The sequence below is a fragment of the Sorex fumeus genome, unplaced genomic scaffold (genome assembly GCF_029834395.1).
Source record: "Sorex fumeus unplaced genomic scaffold, SorFum_2.1 ptg000035l, whole genome shotgun sequence".
Lineage (NCBI taxonomy): Eukaryota > Metazoa > Chordata > Mammalia > Eulipotyphla > Soricidae > Sorex > Sorex fumeus.
In genome coordinates, this window is record NW_026606092.1 from 11,936,530 (window position 1) to 11,954,756 (window position 18,227).

At 42.4% G+C, this 18,227-nt stretch overlaps 1 protein-coding gene across 1 annotated transcript in view; it reads right to left on the minus strand.

Moving 5' to 3' along the window:
- The window catches only part of FMNL2 (formin like 2), a 372,490-nt gene that overhangs the window by 151,970 nt on the left and 202,293 nt on the right, over positions 1-18,227 (minus strand). Inside the window, exon 2 of the mRNA XM_056117609.1 lies at positions 12,785-12,868. Within this exon, the coding sequence (XP_055973584.1) occupies positions 12,785-12,868 (84 nt within the window). The remainder of the gene's footprint in view (positions 1-12,784; positions 12,869-18,227) is intronic.

Below are 18,227 nucleotides of genomic sequence, written 5' to 3' on the forward strand. Positions count from 1 at the left end.
TTGCAAAAATAATGAAGATCTCAAAATAGTATCATCTTAACTTGTGCAGGTGCAGTAGAAATCCACTAGAAGTACCTTAGAGAAGAGAGAAGCAGTAGATACAGGGAGAAGAGGGAAAGGCCATGTGAAGACATGCAGAGATGGGAGTTGTGTAGCCATGAGTCAAGGAATTCTAAGGAAGGATTCTCTCTCCCAAGAGCATTCAAGGGAAAATATCCGGCCAAAACTTTTATTCCAGACTTTTGGACTCTACAACTAGAAAATTTTTTTGTTGTAGCCACAACGAGTTGTGACAAGCTGGTGACAGTTGTTAATGGCAACAAGGACACTAATAAAACATTTATCTGTTCTTCTACCATTATTCTACAACTAAGAAAATTTTTGTTGTTATAGCCACAACAACGAGTTGTGACAAGTTGGTGACAGTTGTTATGGCAACTAGGACACTAATATAACATCTATCTGTTCTTCTACCATTATGCTTATAACAGAAGCCCATAACGGATTATGTATCTCTTTAAGTGATTTTTATTTTATTTTATCTTGAGGTTTAGGGTCACACCCTGTGGTGCTCAGAGCTGTTCCTGGCTCTCTGCTCAGGTATGATCTCTAGCATTCCTTGACAGACCATGTGGAGTGACGAAGATTCAAACTGGGGTCAACGACACAGTCCTGGCAAATCATCCTGTCTTATTTCTTCTGTACACTAAAATATGACTTTTATTCATTCTATTTTGACACTGTTAATGACATGCCTTTGTGTTTTATGGCCACAAACCTGTCTTTCAAACTGTATCCTTCATTCTGTAAACGAGTAATAGTTCATTTTTGGTGATCTATTCCATCTAGAGGGATGTGATCTATTCCATCTAGAGGGATGGAGGTTATTGGGGCAGCCTCTAATCATTCAGACACCAGTCAGTCCACGATCAGTGTTGGTGTGCGGATGTAGAAAGCTTTAAGACCACTGATTTGCCACATTAGTTACAACTGCTGGTTTGTGGGACGGGTGGTAATCCACAAATATAAAAGATTGAAGAGTGCTAATTTATCTGCAAGTGCTCTTCATAATGCTTTTGTGAAACTTCATGCAATAGAAAACAAGTAACTACATTTACGTTAGGAATCAAACACTGCAAGAGAAAGGTAATTATTATAAAGACAAAGAAACAAGGTAAATTAATATGAAAATTTATTTGAATATACTGACACAACTTGGGTTATGTAATTTCAAGGCTACACACAGATCAAAAAGTAAATGTGCCCCAGCAATGTGATGAACTCTGGCTCCCACATCCTCTCCTCTAATACCATCCTCCCACTTTTAGTGAAAATTAAGCTTCTGCAGAAATTCCTTATTCCAGGTCTGGGACAAGGAAGGTGCAAGTGAAGCCTAGAACATGGTTTATGCACCATAAAACCATAAAACAAGTTCTGAAAAACCAATAAGGTCATGTCAATAGGATGCAGAAGTCAGCATGACAAAATTTTGATAGGTGAAAGTTCTAATGACATAAGCTTCAAAAGTAATTGATTTAAACATACAGATCATGACAATGTGTGAGTTTACAACAATACCATAAAACATAAAACAGAGAAAACTCATCTGTCACGCTGTGAGATTTCTACTCAGACAAGTCCTTACTCTGAAAAATAGCAACTCTGAGAAAAAACACTAGAGATAATTTTATTTAAAAGTAGACTAAGACCCAGTTGAAAACTCTGCCTGGTCCATTCACTAATACTATCACTATCACCCCATTGTTCATCGATTTGCTAGAGCGGGTGCCAGTAACATCTCCATTCGTCCCTGTCACATGCTAATGTAGCCCAATGGCATATCTGGGGCTCTCTCAGGGTGAGGAAAATGCGGACCAGCATTGTTACTGTTTTTGGCATACCGAGTACACCACGGGTAGCTTGCCAGGCTCTGCCGTGCACGTGGGATACTCTCGGTAGCTTGTCGGGCTCTCCGAGAGGAATGGAGGCTGTTGGGGCAGCCTCTAATCACCTTTACCGGTGTTTCCAATTAGACATATATGCGGGCAGGATACTCTCAGTAGCCTGCCAGGTTCTCTGAGAGTGAGAACTAGAGAATAAGAGGTCGCAGCCACATGCTTCTGAGAACTTGGTTTTATAGTTTCTAGATCCTGGCCATTGATGGTGTTACTCAGCAGTTGGTGGGTGTAACTGTCTAGCTACTGGAAGATGGGGGATCTGGGTGGAGGAGGCCCAGTCCCGACCCAAGCAGGATTGGAGATCTCAGCCCCGGGTCTCACACACCTGGGTTCCTCTGCCAGTTTATTCATGAGTGAGGCTTGTCTGAGCATGTGGAGAGTGGTCTCAGCATGGCTGTGGCTGGGTCCCGGAGGTCTTCAGCTGCTGGAGCTCTGCTCGTGGCAGAGAGGGAAACTCAACCCGCCCTCCTCCAAGGGTCTCCAGTGAGGACAGCCAGGCTCGAGGGCGGGCAGGAGACTGCATTTTTCTCTTCCGGGAGCTTGGTTTTATAGTCCATTAAAACTGTCCAAACAAAAAAACACTGTCCTCCCATTGTTCATCCATCATCGATTTGCTCGAGCGGGCCCAGTAATGTCTCCATTTTTGAGACTTGTTGTTACTGTGTTTGGCATATTGAATATATCATGAGTAGCTTGCCAGGCTTTGCCGCACAGGAAAGATACTCTCGGTAGCTTACGGGGCTCTCCGAGAGGGGCGGAGGAATCCAACCCAGCTCAGCTGGGCTGGCTGCACGCAAGGCAAATGCACTACCACTGTGCTATCACTCCAGCCCACCATTAAAACTATAAAACCTGGTCCATTACTCCACAAAATCATCTTTTTCTAACTCTTCAGAAAAGTGACTCAGCAAAATTTATGAATTGGTTTTATATATAGTACTAACAGCCTACAGAGTCCCATATTACTGGAGGACAACACCATTATACAATTGAGGACTCACTTAATCCATTGCGAGTATGACCTAATGGTGAAACAGATAATACAGGTCAATAAATACTCTACACACAGGTGTTCAAAGTCTTCACATCTCATTCCTAATAGGAAATTCCAGAACTCAAACACCTTTAGGAAACACTCAGGTAAAAGCAGAAAATAAAACAGTTTAGTTTATTTATATGAGACAACAGTTTGCCTGGTCTCTTCACTATATGAGCATTATAAGTAAAAAGTCAACTTAATAAATTAAAACACTTGAAAGATTCTGGACCCTTGGGGGTATGGTGTGGCCAGCAGGTACATCTGTACCTGTGAGGCGAGTGCATCAGCACCCTGATGGCGCCTTCAGACTTCCAGATACTCCAAAATCGCTGCTGTGCCTTTTGCAAGACCCCAAAAACTTGGGGTAAAGTTTACCAAGAAAGTAAATGGCCAAAAGTTAGATATGTGGGAAACACACCCACAAACTACCTCCAGCTCAGCTATATAATTGGAGGCATGACCTCTCTGGTTCCTGATTGAACTGCTTAACGGCCATGATCCCAGAGACTCAGAAACAAATCTCGAAACCCAACGGCTTTTGGCATAAATGTATCCAGTCCCTGCAGTAGGTTACTGGCGCTGGGCCACCCCAGGTGGAAATAGGTTTCGTGCCTTGGCCTATACCCCTGGCGGCCCAGTGGTCGCCATCCTCCAGAGGCCACTGGACAGTCAGGTTTGGACTCGCAGTGATGAGACTCGTGGGGTCTCACAAGATGGGGGTGGAGCCTGCCCTTTCCTCCCCATCCCAACGAGACCCAGAGTCACCGCCCACGGACGGCCTTTCTGGCTCCCGATCAAGCTGCTTAATGGCCATGATCCAAGAGACTCAGGAACAAATCTCAGAACCCAGCAAGTTTGGTAGAAATCCCTCCAGATTTAATTGTTAAAATTTTGGAATTTCAAAATCGCGTGGCCACTACTGCAGCCACACGACATCATATGTTATTCATAACCAGCAATAGAAAACAAATTGTCTACTTTTGCCTTTTTGATAGATCTGAGTGTTGGAGTAAAATCCCAAATAATGGTGGGTCTGATGTCAAAATATTGAATGTAATCAAAGTAGATAGAGAGTAATGTGGAAATCATCTGCACCACAGGTAGGGGGAGGGTGTGGGATGGAGGTATACTGGGGTTTTTGGGGGTGGAGAATGGGCACTGGTGAAGGTAGGGGTGTTTCATTGTATGACCGAGACTTAAACCCGAAAGCTTTGTAACTGCTGTCATGATGATTCAATAAATAAAATTATAAAAAATGAAAAAAAAAAAACCAGTAAGGTGGAGTTCATGCCCAATTCAATCAGCTAATCAGTGGCTGAATAAATAGCAGTACTCCTACATTAAAAAAAAAAAAAGATTCTGAACCCTATTCTCATCTGAACAAACTTGGTGGAAAAACCAGTAAGGACAAGTGGGAAATAAGAACTTGGCAACAAATGGCAATTAGGAAGAATAAGTGGTCTTATCATTCACAATTTTATTTGAATACAAGAGAAAATTGGGGGGGGAGGCACTGCTCAGAGGACCCAGGGGCTACTCCTGGCAATTTCCAGCTAACTGAAGCTGGAACTGCAATGCAAGAGCCTGAGGATACAGAGCTGAGAGCCTGTGGGTACATGTGGGTACAGCACCACTTAGACACTCTGGTGCTGGGGTAACTCAGCTACCTTGGTGGAGGGGAGCTCAGGGGTCCCTAAGGCTATATCATGTACTGTTTGGAGGACCATGTGGTGTCAGGGATCAAATAAGGTTGGCCACATGCAAAGCCTTAAGCCCTGAGCTATCTCTCCAACCCTAAGAAAAACCTCTTATCTTTATATGATAGATACTGAAGTTTTAAAAAGATAAACTGGAAAACAAAGTATCAGACAAAAACAAATCTGATTAAAGCAGAGCCAAGAGAAGGATGAGGGGAAAACCAAGTGTCAAATGATAAAATTATCAAGCACCGGAAAGACGAAATTTTGAAATAATTAAACAAATTGCAAAAACCCAGTAACAACTTAAAAAATTCGCATTAACATACCACAGAATTTATGGAAAGAGTAAAAATGTAAACAACTTTACCTCCAACATTATTAATTATAGCAAAAATTCCAGTGAACCAGAGGCTTGAGTAAGGGGATGGGGGGATATCTGCTAACCCAACAACTGGTAAATCCACAATGACAACACTGTGGCTAAAAGCTTCAAATTGGGATCAGAGATTTGTGCAGATTAAGGCTGGTCTGGGAGCAAAAAAGAAGAGGATGGCATAAAGACAGGGATTCAATTACTACCACACATGGTTCCCCCAGAGCATCTAGCTTGGAAGCAGCCCATGAGCAGCACCAGGTATGGCCCAAAAAACAAAAAACAAAAAAATCAGGGTCAGGGACATAGCTTGATGGTAGAGCTCTGGGCTGGATCCCAGCACCATAAAATATAACCATAGATGCATAATACACATACTCACAAATATAAGTACTTTCAGAAATCTACAGTAGCTAAATAACTTAATTATTATACAAGTAATCTAATCCAATAAATCTCTGTCAAGAAACAATATAAGGAAAGACATGGATTTAAGAAATAATTATGTTCTTAAGTACTAAACACAGCCAAATGTATGAAAAAGACAAATAAGCAACTCTCACTGGACTGGTGTGAGCTCAGGGCCTGACTCAGCTCTTGCTTTGGGACAAGACCCTCCTTTCCGGGCAGGATTTAATCTAAGACTTAAGGGCTCAAGTAGTGTCTCCCTCAGTGCTCATCACTGGGAGCAAAATCTATGCCTATCACACCTTCACCAGTGGCTAATAAATAGCAGTACTCCTACATTAAAAAAAAAAAAAAACGTTTTTTTGTGGTGTTTTTAATTTCCTCCCATATCATTACCCTATAAAGGAAGAAAGGGGGAAGTCTCCTTCCTAATGCAAAAAACAGGATGCATTAGGGGACAAGATCCAGCAATGTAAAATATGTCAAATCACTCCGCCCCCCACCACCACTTAAAAAAAAAAGTGATCATCAGCAAAGTCACAGGCTGAAACTTGTTAACCTAGCTCAGATAAGACTTTGTTAACCCAGTTTCTGAACTGGATTATATATTTGTGAAATCTACAACCATGATCATGAGCCATGTAAAATGTGTCTAAATTTCTATTTTGGACAGGGAAAGGCCAGAGGGCTCAGAGGGCCCAGGCGCCACTCCTGGCCTGGCCAACTGGGTCAGTAGCTTGATGTGAAGGCCCAAAGGATGCTCCAGAGGGCCCACAGATGCAGTGCTGCTCAGGCAATGTGTGCTGGGGATCCATCCCAGCATTGCTCAGGGCCTCTAGGGTCACACCCTGCAATACTCAGAAAACCATGTGGTTTCAGGGATGGAACCAGCCCCACGCATCCAAAGCACCCTACCTCCTGGGCCAAATGCCAAGAATTCTTCACTGTGATAATCAGCAACATTACAGGAAGCCTGTTCAATTTTTAATTAAACATTTCCATTTAATCATACAAACCACCAGCATAGAAATCACATGACAGGTCAAAGGAGGAAGCCTCCTTCCTGGTTCCTTCCTGACTACAAGTTTTGTTGCGGTGGACCCTTTCCAGGTCGTCAGTGAATCAGGAAGTAACTGAAAGGGCTCAAGACTGGAGAGTCGAAAATGTTCATTTCTCTAAGTAGTATGGAGACCTTGGGGCTACCCTAGTCTTTCCGCTCTTGAATCTCATTTTCATCTATAAGAGGACTCAGGAAGAGATAAGAAAAACTTCCACTTTCCTCATGGATTCCGATTTAATGCAGGTGAAGTTCATTGATGTGTGTTGTGTTTGGGTCAAGAAGCATGGTTAACTTTTCCAGTAGAAAAAAATTTAAAGTGGCTGGGTCTATAAAAGCCTTTCGAGATAGGAGTGATCTGAGAGTTCATCCAAGATCTTGAATGCTGCTTAAACGCAGCCTTCTCACGGTTCATGCTGCTAAGAACCCCACATTTGCGGGCAACAGTCACCACCCAAAGCCAAACAATAAAGCTCAGGGTCTGTCTTCAGGGAGCACCATAAGCTAAGACAGAATAAAGCTGTGTGACTTGGCACATGCAGATTGTGGGTTTTCACCTTTCATATTGTCATCCCCTGCCCATAAAATGCTTGCCCCTCTGTGTAAACAGAGTCCGCAAGTGGATGTCTTAATGAGACATTTGCTCACCAACTACAGCACAGAAATAAGTCCTCTGGGATGTATCTCGTATCACCTAGACCCCAACTGGGAAACTTCTCTTTCTCTGGTTTCTCTAGCACCTGAATCAGAAATGTTCCTTTTTTTTTCCTTTTTTTTTGGGGGGGGGGGGGCGGGGAGAGGTTGGGTTGGCGGGGAGCAACCTCACCCAGCAGTGCTCAGTTATCACTCCTGCCTCTGTGTTCGCTACTGGTGGGCTTCAGGGGTCTACATGTGGTGATCAAAACTGAGTTTAATTCATGCCTTGCCCCTGTACTATCTCTATATCCCTTCCAATGTGATTTTAACCTTGGGAGATACACCAGAAATTCAGATCATCGTCATGAATATGCAAGACTCTGTGAAAGGACTAAATAACAGTGCTAGAATGTTGTTCCTATAAAAGCCATAACCCAGTTCAGTGCTAGGGATGACTTGCAGTCATGCTTGGGGAACTTGGCAGTATGGGGGATTGAGCCAACGCCTTTTTCATGGCACATTGGAGCTTTCAACACTCACTGTTTCTTCTTCTTCTTCTTCTTGGGCCATATCCAGCAGTGCTCAGGAGTTATTCCTAGCTCTGCACTAAGGAATTACTCCTGGCAGTGCTTGGGGGACTATATGGGGTGCCAGAGATGAAATCCAGGTTGGCCACATGCAAGGCAAACTCCCTCCTTGCTGGACTATCACTCTGGCTCTGTCCCTGGGATTTAATATCTTTAAAATATTCTATTTTTTAAAAAAATTTTTTTTCCTATGTCTCCCTGAGCCCTTTAAGCAGTGCAGAGCCAGAAGTAACCTCTGAGAATCTCAGAGTATGGTGCCGAAAAATAAGAAAATACTCCAAAGTCATGCTCACATGATTTAATTGGGACCAGAAAGATAACACAGCAAGTAGGGTACTTGCCTTACATTTTATCGACCTGAGTTTGATCCCCAGCATCCCATATGGTCCCCGGAGCACTGCCAGGAGTGATTCCTAAGTACAGAGCCAGGAGTAGCCACTGAGCGTTGCCATATGTGCCCCCATCCCACACACAAAAAAATTACTCTCAGGCTAGGATAGTACACAGGGTTAAGACACTTGCCTTTCATGCCACTGATGTAGGTTTAACTCCCCACTCACTCCCTTGGAATCCTAAGCACCATCCAGAGTGACCCCTGAGCACAGAGTCAGGGGCGGCCGCTGAGCCAAGTATGACCTAAATTTTTCTCCTTCCCCCAAAAAACTGTTTATTGTACAATTTTAGAAGTAAGCAAAAAATCAGATTTTCAGTTGACTAGTGGAAACAGTGTCAATTAGTTTCTGTATCTACATACGATACCCTTCCCATTCATAAGAAGTTTCCAGAATTGAGCAGGAAAGTTTCGTTTCACTTACCACAATTACACAAACAGTTGGAGGAAGGTGAAAGGGAAAAAGGAACAAAAATAGCAAACGTTCATCCTTCCGGGTTCCCTCTGCCACTACCTCCTTCCCCTTCCCCTCAGTCTCTCAAATCTTACTGAGCATTCTTAACCTCGACCCCCACCCCACTGTGACCTGCACTTAGATTACATTTCAGGCATTAAGCAAAGTGCTGGGGGTTTGGACCAAGACACTAAGGAAATTATATTTAATTATAAAACAAAGTGAGAGGTTTGTACAGAGATAGTACAGTGGGTAGGGTGCATGCAGCCAACCCAAATCGATCCCTGACATTCCCTACGGTCCCCCAAGCACAGTCAGGAATAATTATAAACTACAGAGCCAGGAGACAAGTAACCTCTGAGTATCACCAGGTGTGGCCCCCAAACAAAGGCAAACCAAAAAATCGGTGCTTATAATGTGAGATATAAGCCACATACATAAAAGTTCACACTTTTAAATTACACAATTTCAGCTTATTCTCATGGTGGTGGAACAGTTAGTACTAAGTTATTGCACCACTATGGAATTGTAATTTTCATTACAACCAAAAAAGAAAACTCAGCCCCAAATAGTAGGAGTAGTCATCATTCTCCTTCCCGGGCCATGGCAACTATTAATCTATTTTCTGACATTTCTGTAGATTTTTTTTTATTTTGGACATTTCAAACATTAAATCACAAAAGCAAATATATTTTGCGATTCCATCAGTTTATTTAATATAGAGACACACAGAGACGACATGGTCCACAGTCAATAAATAAATATTAGGTGAATAAACACTACTCTACTGTACTATGAATAGTATATTATTAATACTTAAGCTCCAAATATACAAACAAGAAATGATCGTCATGCATGTCTTACATTCATTCTAAATGAGTTGCCCACATGTGACCAAAAAGTTGATTTCTGCTGACCGAAAATCTCAGAATGACTCACTATGGTTACCCCCAAATGGTTCTCCTTAGTAGCAATGTTTGGAGGGGAGGCACAAGGCCTGTGTTACAACGCCTCATCCCTCTATCCCTTTCAGGCTCACAAGAATGAATCTTCTAGAAGACATACCACACATGTTTACTTCTTTTTAAGAATATCAGTCACATGGGTTTTGGAAACCATGAGAGTAGCAGTTAAGGGTCCTGATGTCAAAAGTCTATAGATTTTCCATAACCAGATGACCGATGCCACTTACTACTGACCTTCACCAAGGATTTCCCACCAAATTTCAGTCTTCCCCATATGGCACGTGTTCATCAACAAGTATGACTTCTTTGAAGATTCACTATAAAGACAAGGCTCCTGATACAGAAATCTACTTCTACACTGGTAGTCAACCCAAAAATTTAAATATTAACTCATAGTAATGAACAAATAGCACCCAGAGTACCTCAGGACTGACGGAGCTGCTCGATTTGGAGACTTTGCAGCACATGTTGAAACACTGCTGAAAGGAACAAAGCTAAATTCTCCAAATTCTCTAAACCCAAGCCTAAGACATGTAAAGACAAAGATGCCAAAAAAAAAAAAAAGAAAAGAAAAGAAAAGAAACAATATTTTGAGTACTGATATGCGCCTTTGTCAGCCTTAGGCTCCCTGAGCTTCCACTGACCCTGTGATAGTCAAAGAATAGGCGGCTATAATCTTCTATCATCAGCAGTCTTCCCTTCTGGCATATTGGAAATATAAAAAAAGATTCAGTCAAGTGGAAAGAAGGACAAACTGAGTTGGCAACAAGCCCTCAGTGGACCCTGAGGAAGGCGGCTGGGCTGGGCTGTGCTTTCTTTGCCTGTGCTCTGCACTATAATAACTCTCTAAAGTGAGAAATTTGGGAGCTGGAGCCATAGCACAGCGGGTAGGTCATTTGCCTTGCACACAGTCGACCCGGGTCCGATTCCTAGCATTCCATATGGTCCCCTGAGCACCGCCAGGAATAATTCCTGAGTGAATGAACAGGAGTAACCTCTGTGCATCTCTGGGTGTGACCCAAAAAGCACAAATAAAATAAAATAAAAATAAATTAAAAAAATAAAGTGAGAAATTTTCACCCTTTGGGGCCTCCTCATAAGTGTGATTATCTTTCCTTCATGTGAATTCACTCTGATAATTTTTGCTGACTTTTGTTATAAATCCATTCTTTCCTTACAATAATAGGTTTAGATAATCCTTTATTAAAAGTTACAGCTTGGGGTCAGAGTGATAGTACAGTGGGTAGAATGTTTGCCTTGCACGCAACTGACCTGGGTTCGAACCCCAACATCCCATATGGTTCCCCCAAGCATTGCCAAGAATAATTCCTGTGTGCAGAGCCAGGAGTAACCCCTGAGCATCGCTGGGTGTGACCCATAAACAAAGCAACAACAACAACAAGAAGTTACAGCTCAAGGAAGGACATTATAAGGACATGTCAGCAAAATGTTTATCTTTGGACTGTGAAACTGTCAGCAATAAGCTTCCTCTATCGATATTTCCACCAAGTCATAGTGTTCAAGTACCTTGTGGACAAGAGGAGGATCTGACAAGCATCCTGTCACTGCTTGGATTCAGAAGCTCAAAATAAAGAACCCATGTGCTCCAGAAGTCCCATATGAGGGGCCAAAGTGATATAGCACAGAGCGTAGAGAACTTGCCTTGCACATGATGAACCTGGGTTCGATCCCTGGCACCCCCAATTCCACCAGAAGTGATGCCTGAGCACAGAGCAGGAGTAAGTCCTGAGTATTTCTGGGTGTGGCCCACCTCCTGCCCTCAAAACTTTCATGCGAACTGCGAGCTTCTATTTTTGAGGGAACTGAGAAATTTCTCCCTTAAAAAATCAGAAAATCCCCCTTTTCCTCTGCACATTTTGTCCCCACAGCAGAAACCCCAGGGCGCTGTATTCGGAGGAGATACAGCACTTCTCAGGAATCCTTGGGGATACCATTACCCTGAAATTCAATGGTACAAAAAATCAAGTAGTTCATGTACAGAGAGACCCTCCTCTTTCCTTTAGAGTAAGTAACCCCCCTAAAGTGTAAGAACAATTAACCTCACATAGACCTTCAACAAAATGCCTTAAAAAAATCACTTTCCATTACAATGGAATATTTTATACTATTTTTTAAAATGAGGCAGATAGGACACATACACTGACACAGGTCTTAAGCTGCAGAAGAGTATGCGTATCACATACTTTTTGGTTGATTATTATTGTTTTGGGGGCCACATTTGATGGTACTTGGGTCTTACACCTAGTGGTGCTCTGGCCATCCGCTTTTTGTTTATTTTTAAAAACATACAAAAAGGATGAAAGAAGATACTTTAAAGTTTTATCAGAAAACCTTTGCAGAATAGAATTTGGAGAGCGGGAGCATAGCAATAGTACAGTGGTTGGGTTCTTGCTTAGCAAGTGGCCAAGCCAATTCCATTTCCGTATGGTGCCCAGGACACACCTAGGAGTGATCTCTGAGCACAGAGAAAGGAGTAAGCCCTGAACACCATCAGGTATGGACCCCCACCATTAACCCCCCCAAAAAAAAATCAACTGAAGAAAAAGGTGAGGAATTTCACTTTTTAAGAAATATCTATTCCTCTGGAGTCTGAATGTGTTATAATGAGATAATGATACAATAAAAATAGCTAAGGAGTTGTTCAAATCTGGATTTTTTAAAATAGACTAAGCAACATTTCTTCCGAATACCCACTTTCTTACATGAATAAATACGATCATATGAAAATACAGCTCTATTCAAGGAACTGCATTATTTAAGCAGCATAAACTGCAATGTAAGGCAAGCGGTGAGGGGACGAGGGAGGGGAAAGGATCATCTGAATTTAGATTGTTCAACTGACCAAATTTCCCATAAGATCCAACTCAGGGGCTTCACCCAGCTCTATGCTCTAGGGTCACTCCTGTTTGTCCTCAGAGAACTTTGTTGTGATTTTGACCACCGAACCCAAGACTGCAAAGCAATGCACTCTGGCCCTTTGAACCATTTCCCCGCCCCTACAAAATGTTCAAATACAAAGGTAAGAATTAAAATATGTATAATTTCAAGAAGTTCTGTGTTTTTCCTTCTGTCATAAGAAAAGGAAGGAAATAAATCCATTTATCTACTCAGATGGTTTAACATAGTTAAGAAAATTTTTTTCTGGTTCTGTCATTATTTCTTAATGACATATCAATAAGCATCACCATTTCTTACCTGATCACAAATCAGTTCCCACTTTTTCTCATTGTCATACTGACGCAGTAACCTGGCTTTGTCAGGAGGTAAATTCATAGCATTCTGTAAGAAAAAAAAAAGGAGAGAGATGTCACATTTCACAGAAGGCTATTAATGGGTAACTTACAGGCAGACCAAAAAATACTAGTATGGTTCTTTGATAAATTCTTTTCAATTGCTAGCATTGGAACTAAACCAAAACACCCCTCAGAAGTCATTTCAACATCAAATAAGTCTAATGAGAGGAGAGCTACATTGAAGCCCTATGTGGGGCAACTGAGGTGCTTGGCTCTGAACCACCAGACGTGTATTCCAACAAAGGCAATTTTTCAGCAAAGGTATTCTTCATGTAATGGCAGGTTCCTACATAACAGCAGCAAAAGGTCAGATGTGGTTGAGAAATTAGAGCCCCTATCAAGCATACATAATAGAACCCAGAACAAGCTCAATGACATCAACCACTAATAGGTTTACTTTATAGACAACTATGAACTTATGAGTGGTTTCTTCCCAAGGAAAACAAAACAAAATAAAAACAATCATCATGTAATTATTTATTATCCACTTGTGAGATAACAATGCTCTTTTAGGTCATATTAACATGAGCAAACACCATTTTGCAAGGAAATTATATTGGTGTAGAATTTGCCATGAAAAACTGCCCAAGGGCTGAAAGAGACATCTAAACATCAGTATTCACACACACTCCTACAGTCCATACAACATATGTGCAATAGAGCTGATCACAAATTTACCCTGCTACGCTCACACATTTCTAGTCCCAATATCTAAAATGGCCAATCAAACACATTTTCAAAAAACCTGAGTCAGGTCAGAGGTGAGATCTTTGGCAATAGCACATGGCAGAGTGAGAAAGTCCCCAAAGAATTCAATCCAACTTCTTAGCAACCCCAAAGTTCCCCAATTCTACAAATGAGCTAACAGCTTGCATCTACTAAGTGTTCTATACAACCAACTTGTACCAGTGCCCTATATCGTACCTACATACCATATCTCCTTGCCTGAGTCACTGACCAAATAGACAAATGTCTTGGACTTTTAGTAGCCAAGTCCTCAGCTCTGTGAAAATCTCAATTTAAATAGGAACACATTTCCTTGCCACAGTTACTATCTCATGCGATCAGTCAAACAAATTTAAAACAATCAAGGGTAGGTGAGTTTCTCTAATGACAGATTTACCCTTTACGATTTTAATAAGGAAAACTGAAACATACCCCTTAAACTCAATCTAACATCCAAACTGATATGCCTAAGCGATGGATTGCCTAATAAAGTGAATTTAACCCTTTCTAATCAGATTATGTGAGTTAAAATACTGAAATGCTAAATCCCCCCAACTTCCCCCCACCCCAACCGCCTCCAACCAAACCAACAACATCATTAGAAAATTTTTGGATTCCAGAGTTTTCAATGGAACCTCCAAAGATTCTCTATGGAAGTACCTAACACAGGAAAATGTTTTCACATGGCCTGTCTCCCTAGAATACCTACACAGACTATAATGGAAAATAACGTCTTGCATTGATTTGCTGTTGCAGCTTAATGTTAAACACAACGCCTTGGAGAAGGCAAAGGAGATTTCCATGCAGCCGACTGAGGGCCCCAGTGTTACTGACTGTGATCTAACAGGTCCATCATAGCTTATTTGCACCCGAGGGCTGAATTACTTCCTCTTAAACTGATTCTGACCTTTATGTTGGTGCCCCTGAGAGTGATCATGCACTGAATAAAAACAATAAAATTATGAGGTGAGTTAAATGAGTTTTCCTGCCAGTTCTTATTAATCTCTTGTGTTAGAACAGGGATAAAACAAAGAAAGCCTGACACCTACAAGATGCCAAGGACCATAAGGCATTGGCATACATAATATCATGTATTACACAGATAACAAGCCCTGAGATAGAAATGATAGTCCCCGTTTAAATGTGAAAAAGCAGACCTGGGAGAAATTGGCTCACTTGTTCAAGACTGGATAGCTTTCACTATGTAAGTCTCTTTTGGGGGGTGAGACCTCCCCCAAGCACTGTTCAGGGGCCCTGGGGCCAAACCTGGCAATACTTGGCCATCCACGCCAGATGGCCCACTGTTAGGGCCTGTGGTGCTCTCTGGAGAGCACTGGAGCTAGGAATGCCCCTGAGTACTGAGTCAGGAGTGGTGTCTCCACCTCCCCGCCCCCACCAAAAATAAATAAATAATTGGATGACCTAGCAAGACCTCACTGAAAGACAACGTGAGGTGTAGAGTGACATTCTGGGTAAAACAGATGCTGGGGTGGGACGCAGGCTCCGCACATTCCACAAACTGAGAGTCTGAAGGAGAGAAAGCAGAAGCGGGCATGAGGAAAAGATGGAGTTGGAGTAGTCAGACAAGGCCGTATCACGCCAAGTAGTCAAGAGTAAATCAAGTTCACTTCATCTAAAGCACCAAAGACAAAGCAGCACCAAAGATCTAGTAAATGGGATGAGATGCATAGTCAAGTTTCAAGTTACAAAGATCACTGCATGCCATGCAGGAAACTCATTAGAAACAGCAAAAGTAGCGGCTGGGAGGCCTGTTAGATGTCCAGATCTGCTGTTCTAAAGAATGATTTCCATGTGGAAAAAGTCACTGGTACATAAAATGATGTAAAATGGATAAATGCTTGCTATCTGAAGTGAAGCTGACTGGCCACATCAGGATGGAAGGAAGATATCAAGAATTAGTAATAGGGGCTGGAGCAATAGTACAGCAGGTAAGGCATTTGCCTTGCACACAGCCGGCCAGGGTTCGATTCCCAGCATCCCATATGGTCCCCTGAGCACTGCCAGGAGTAATTCCTGAGTGCATGAGCCAGGAGTAACCCCTGTGCATCACCGGGTGTGACCCAAAAAGGAAAAAGAAAGAATTAATAATACCTTGATTCTGCCATCAAACAAGAGGGGCAAAAGGAGGAGGAATGAAGAGTAATATTTTTTGTTTTGCTTTTTGGGGGGTTACTCCTGGAATTACTCAGGAATTATTCCTGGTGGTGCTCAGGGGACCACATGGGATGCCAGGGATCGAACCTAGGTTGACTGCGTGCAGGGCAAGAGCCTTTCCTGCTGCCCCTGAAGAGGAAGAGTTCTAAAAGGCTCTGAGATAGCTATTCAACCTCAAGAGGTCAAGCAGCCTGGGGACGGACTAATAGTACAGCAGGTAAGGCATTTACCTTGCATAAGACAGATCCAGGTGTGACCCAAAAAGCCAAAAAAAAAAAAAAAAAAAGAAGAAGAAGGAAAAAAAGAGGTCAAGTGGGAGGTCAAAGCCATAGCACAGGGATAAAGGCACTTGCTTTGCATGCAGCCAGCCCAAGTGTGAACCCCTAGCACCATGTAAGGTCCCCCAGCATCATCAAGAGTGATCCCTGAGCAAAGAACCAGGAGTGAACCCAGTGCACCACCAGCTGTGGCCCCATATCCCCCATACCCCCTCAAAATAGAACAGGTAGGAAGAGACCCAATTATGGAGGTTAGCAGAAAGATCCGTATTTCAGAATGTGAAGAGTCCTAAGAAATCTTTTTGAGTTTGAGGATCGTTGTCAGGAGAAGAAGCCCTCTGAACCAATACATACAAACTAAAACTGCACATACTAACCATCCATTAAGCATCACAAAAATAACCCGCAGAACAAGCCTCTGAGTTTTGCTCAAGCACATATCAGCTTTGTAATATTCTGGGTAGCATGAGGAAGTAGCTCTATTTAAAATCAGACACTCCACAGGGCCTGAATTTGCAGCAAGGTTGTGATCAGCGGTAGTATGTGCTCTTCAATGCTAGTGCAGTTAACATATTCCTTTGGTGCTGCAAAGAGCAGGATTCCAGGGTCTAAGCAACATGTCTGCACAGGAATATTCCTAAGAGTTCAAGTTATTTTCTTAAGAAAGAATTAGCTATCTCTCCAAGTCCCTGTGCTGCCTGCATTAATGGACTGTTCTTATTTATCTGCAAATGTACATCAACTTCCAAAGCTTCCCCAACCATACTCACTGGTATCTGAGACACCCTTTACTTCTTTTCATCTACCAACCCACTCAGTATTTCTGGGCTATGACCATGAGTCAGAATGGTCACACTATAGGGGCAGAACTCAAGTCCAAGTCACAGCTCCATGAAGACACATGGTCGAAGAAACAAGATCAGTTAAGGTGGTTGACTTGCCCATAGCCAACCACAGTTTGATCCCTGCCACCACTTATGGTTCCCCCAAATCCCACCATGAGTAACCCCCGAACACAGAGCCTGGAATGAGCCCTGAGCACTGCTGGATGTGTCCCCAAAAAAACAAAAAAAAAAAAAAAAGGAAAAAATAAAGATATATACTAAATGAGTTCAATAGTTTAGTGAATATTATCTATTTTCTACATTATACAAACTCATAGCTAAATTACATTCAACCTTTATATTTCATCTGAAAAACTTCAAGATGAATTCAAATATAACTTATTCAAGAAGACATAACTTTCTAACTGGGCTCCAGTAACGCTATATGCATGACATCATTATGTTACTCCCCCACCCCACCCCCCAACACCACTGCCACCCTCATTTACTCCAACCAATCATCTGTTTGGATGCTTATATACCCCACAATACTCAGTATTTTAAAGCTATCTTTGAAAATATCTGTTTGTTGCTGATTCCTACACGTCTAGCATAGCATGATAGCATGGTCCTCCTGTTGTACATCGATTTGCTCGAGCAGGCCCAGTAACATCTCCATCGTGAGACTTGTTATTACTGTGTTTGGCATACTGAACACGTCATGGGTAGCTTGCCAGGCTTTGCCGTTCGGGCGAGATAATCTCAGTAGCTTGCCGGGCTCTCTGAGAGGGGCAGAGGAATCGAACCCGGCTCAGGTGGGCCTGCTGCGTGCAAGGCAAATGCCCTACCGCTGTGCTATCGCCCCAGCCCTAGCTAGGCGCATAGTATATGACAAATGGTGGGTACAAAGCCAGTTATTTGAAGAGGGGTATCGGAAGAGAGAGAGAGAAGAGGAGGAAGAGCGAGGAGAGAGAGGAGGAGGAGGAGGAGGAAAAGGAAGAAAAAGGAGGGGAAGGAGGAGGAGGAAAAACAAGGGCTACAGGGATGGTAGTGCAGGTAGGGTGTTTGCCTTGCATTCAGCCAACCCAAGTTTGATCCCCGGTATCCCATATGGTCCCCTGAGCACAGGCAGTGTAGAGGAGGAGTAGAACCAGGAGTAACCCCTGAATACTGCCAGTTGTAGCCCAAAAACAAAAAACAAAAAGAAATGAAAAGCAAACTAACTCAATGATATTGTTCCATCTGAAAACATCTTCACTCAGTTGGCATTCCAACTACAGCTATTAACAAAGTCTTCACTAAAGAGCATTATTTCTTACAAAATCTCAACTAAGAATAACAA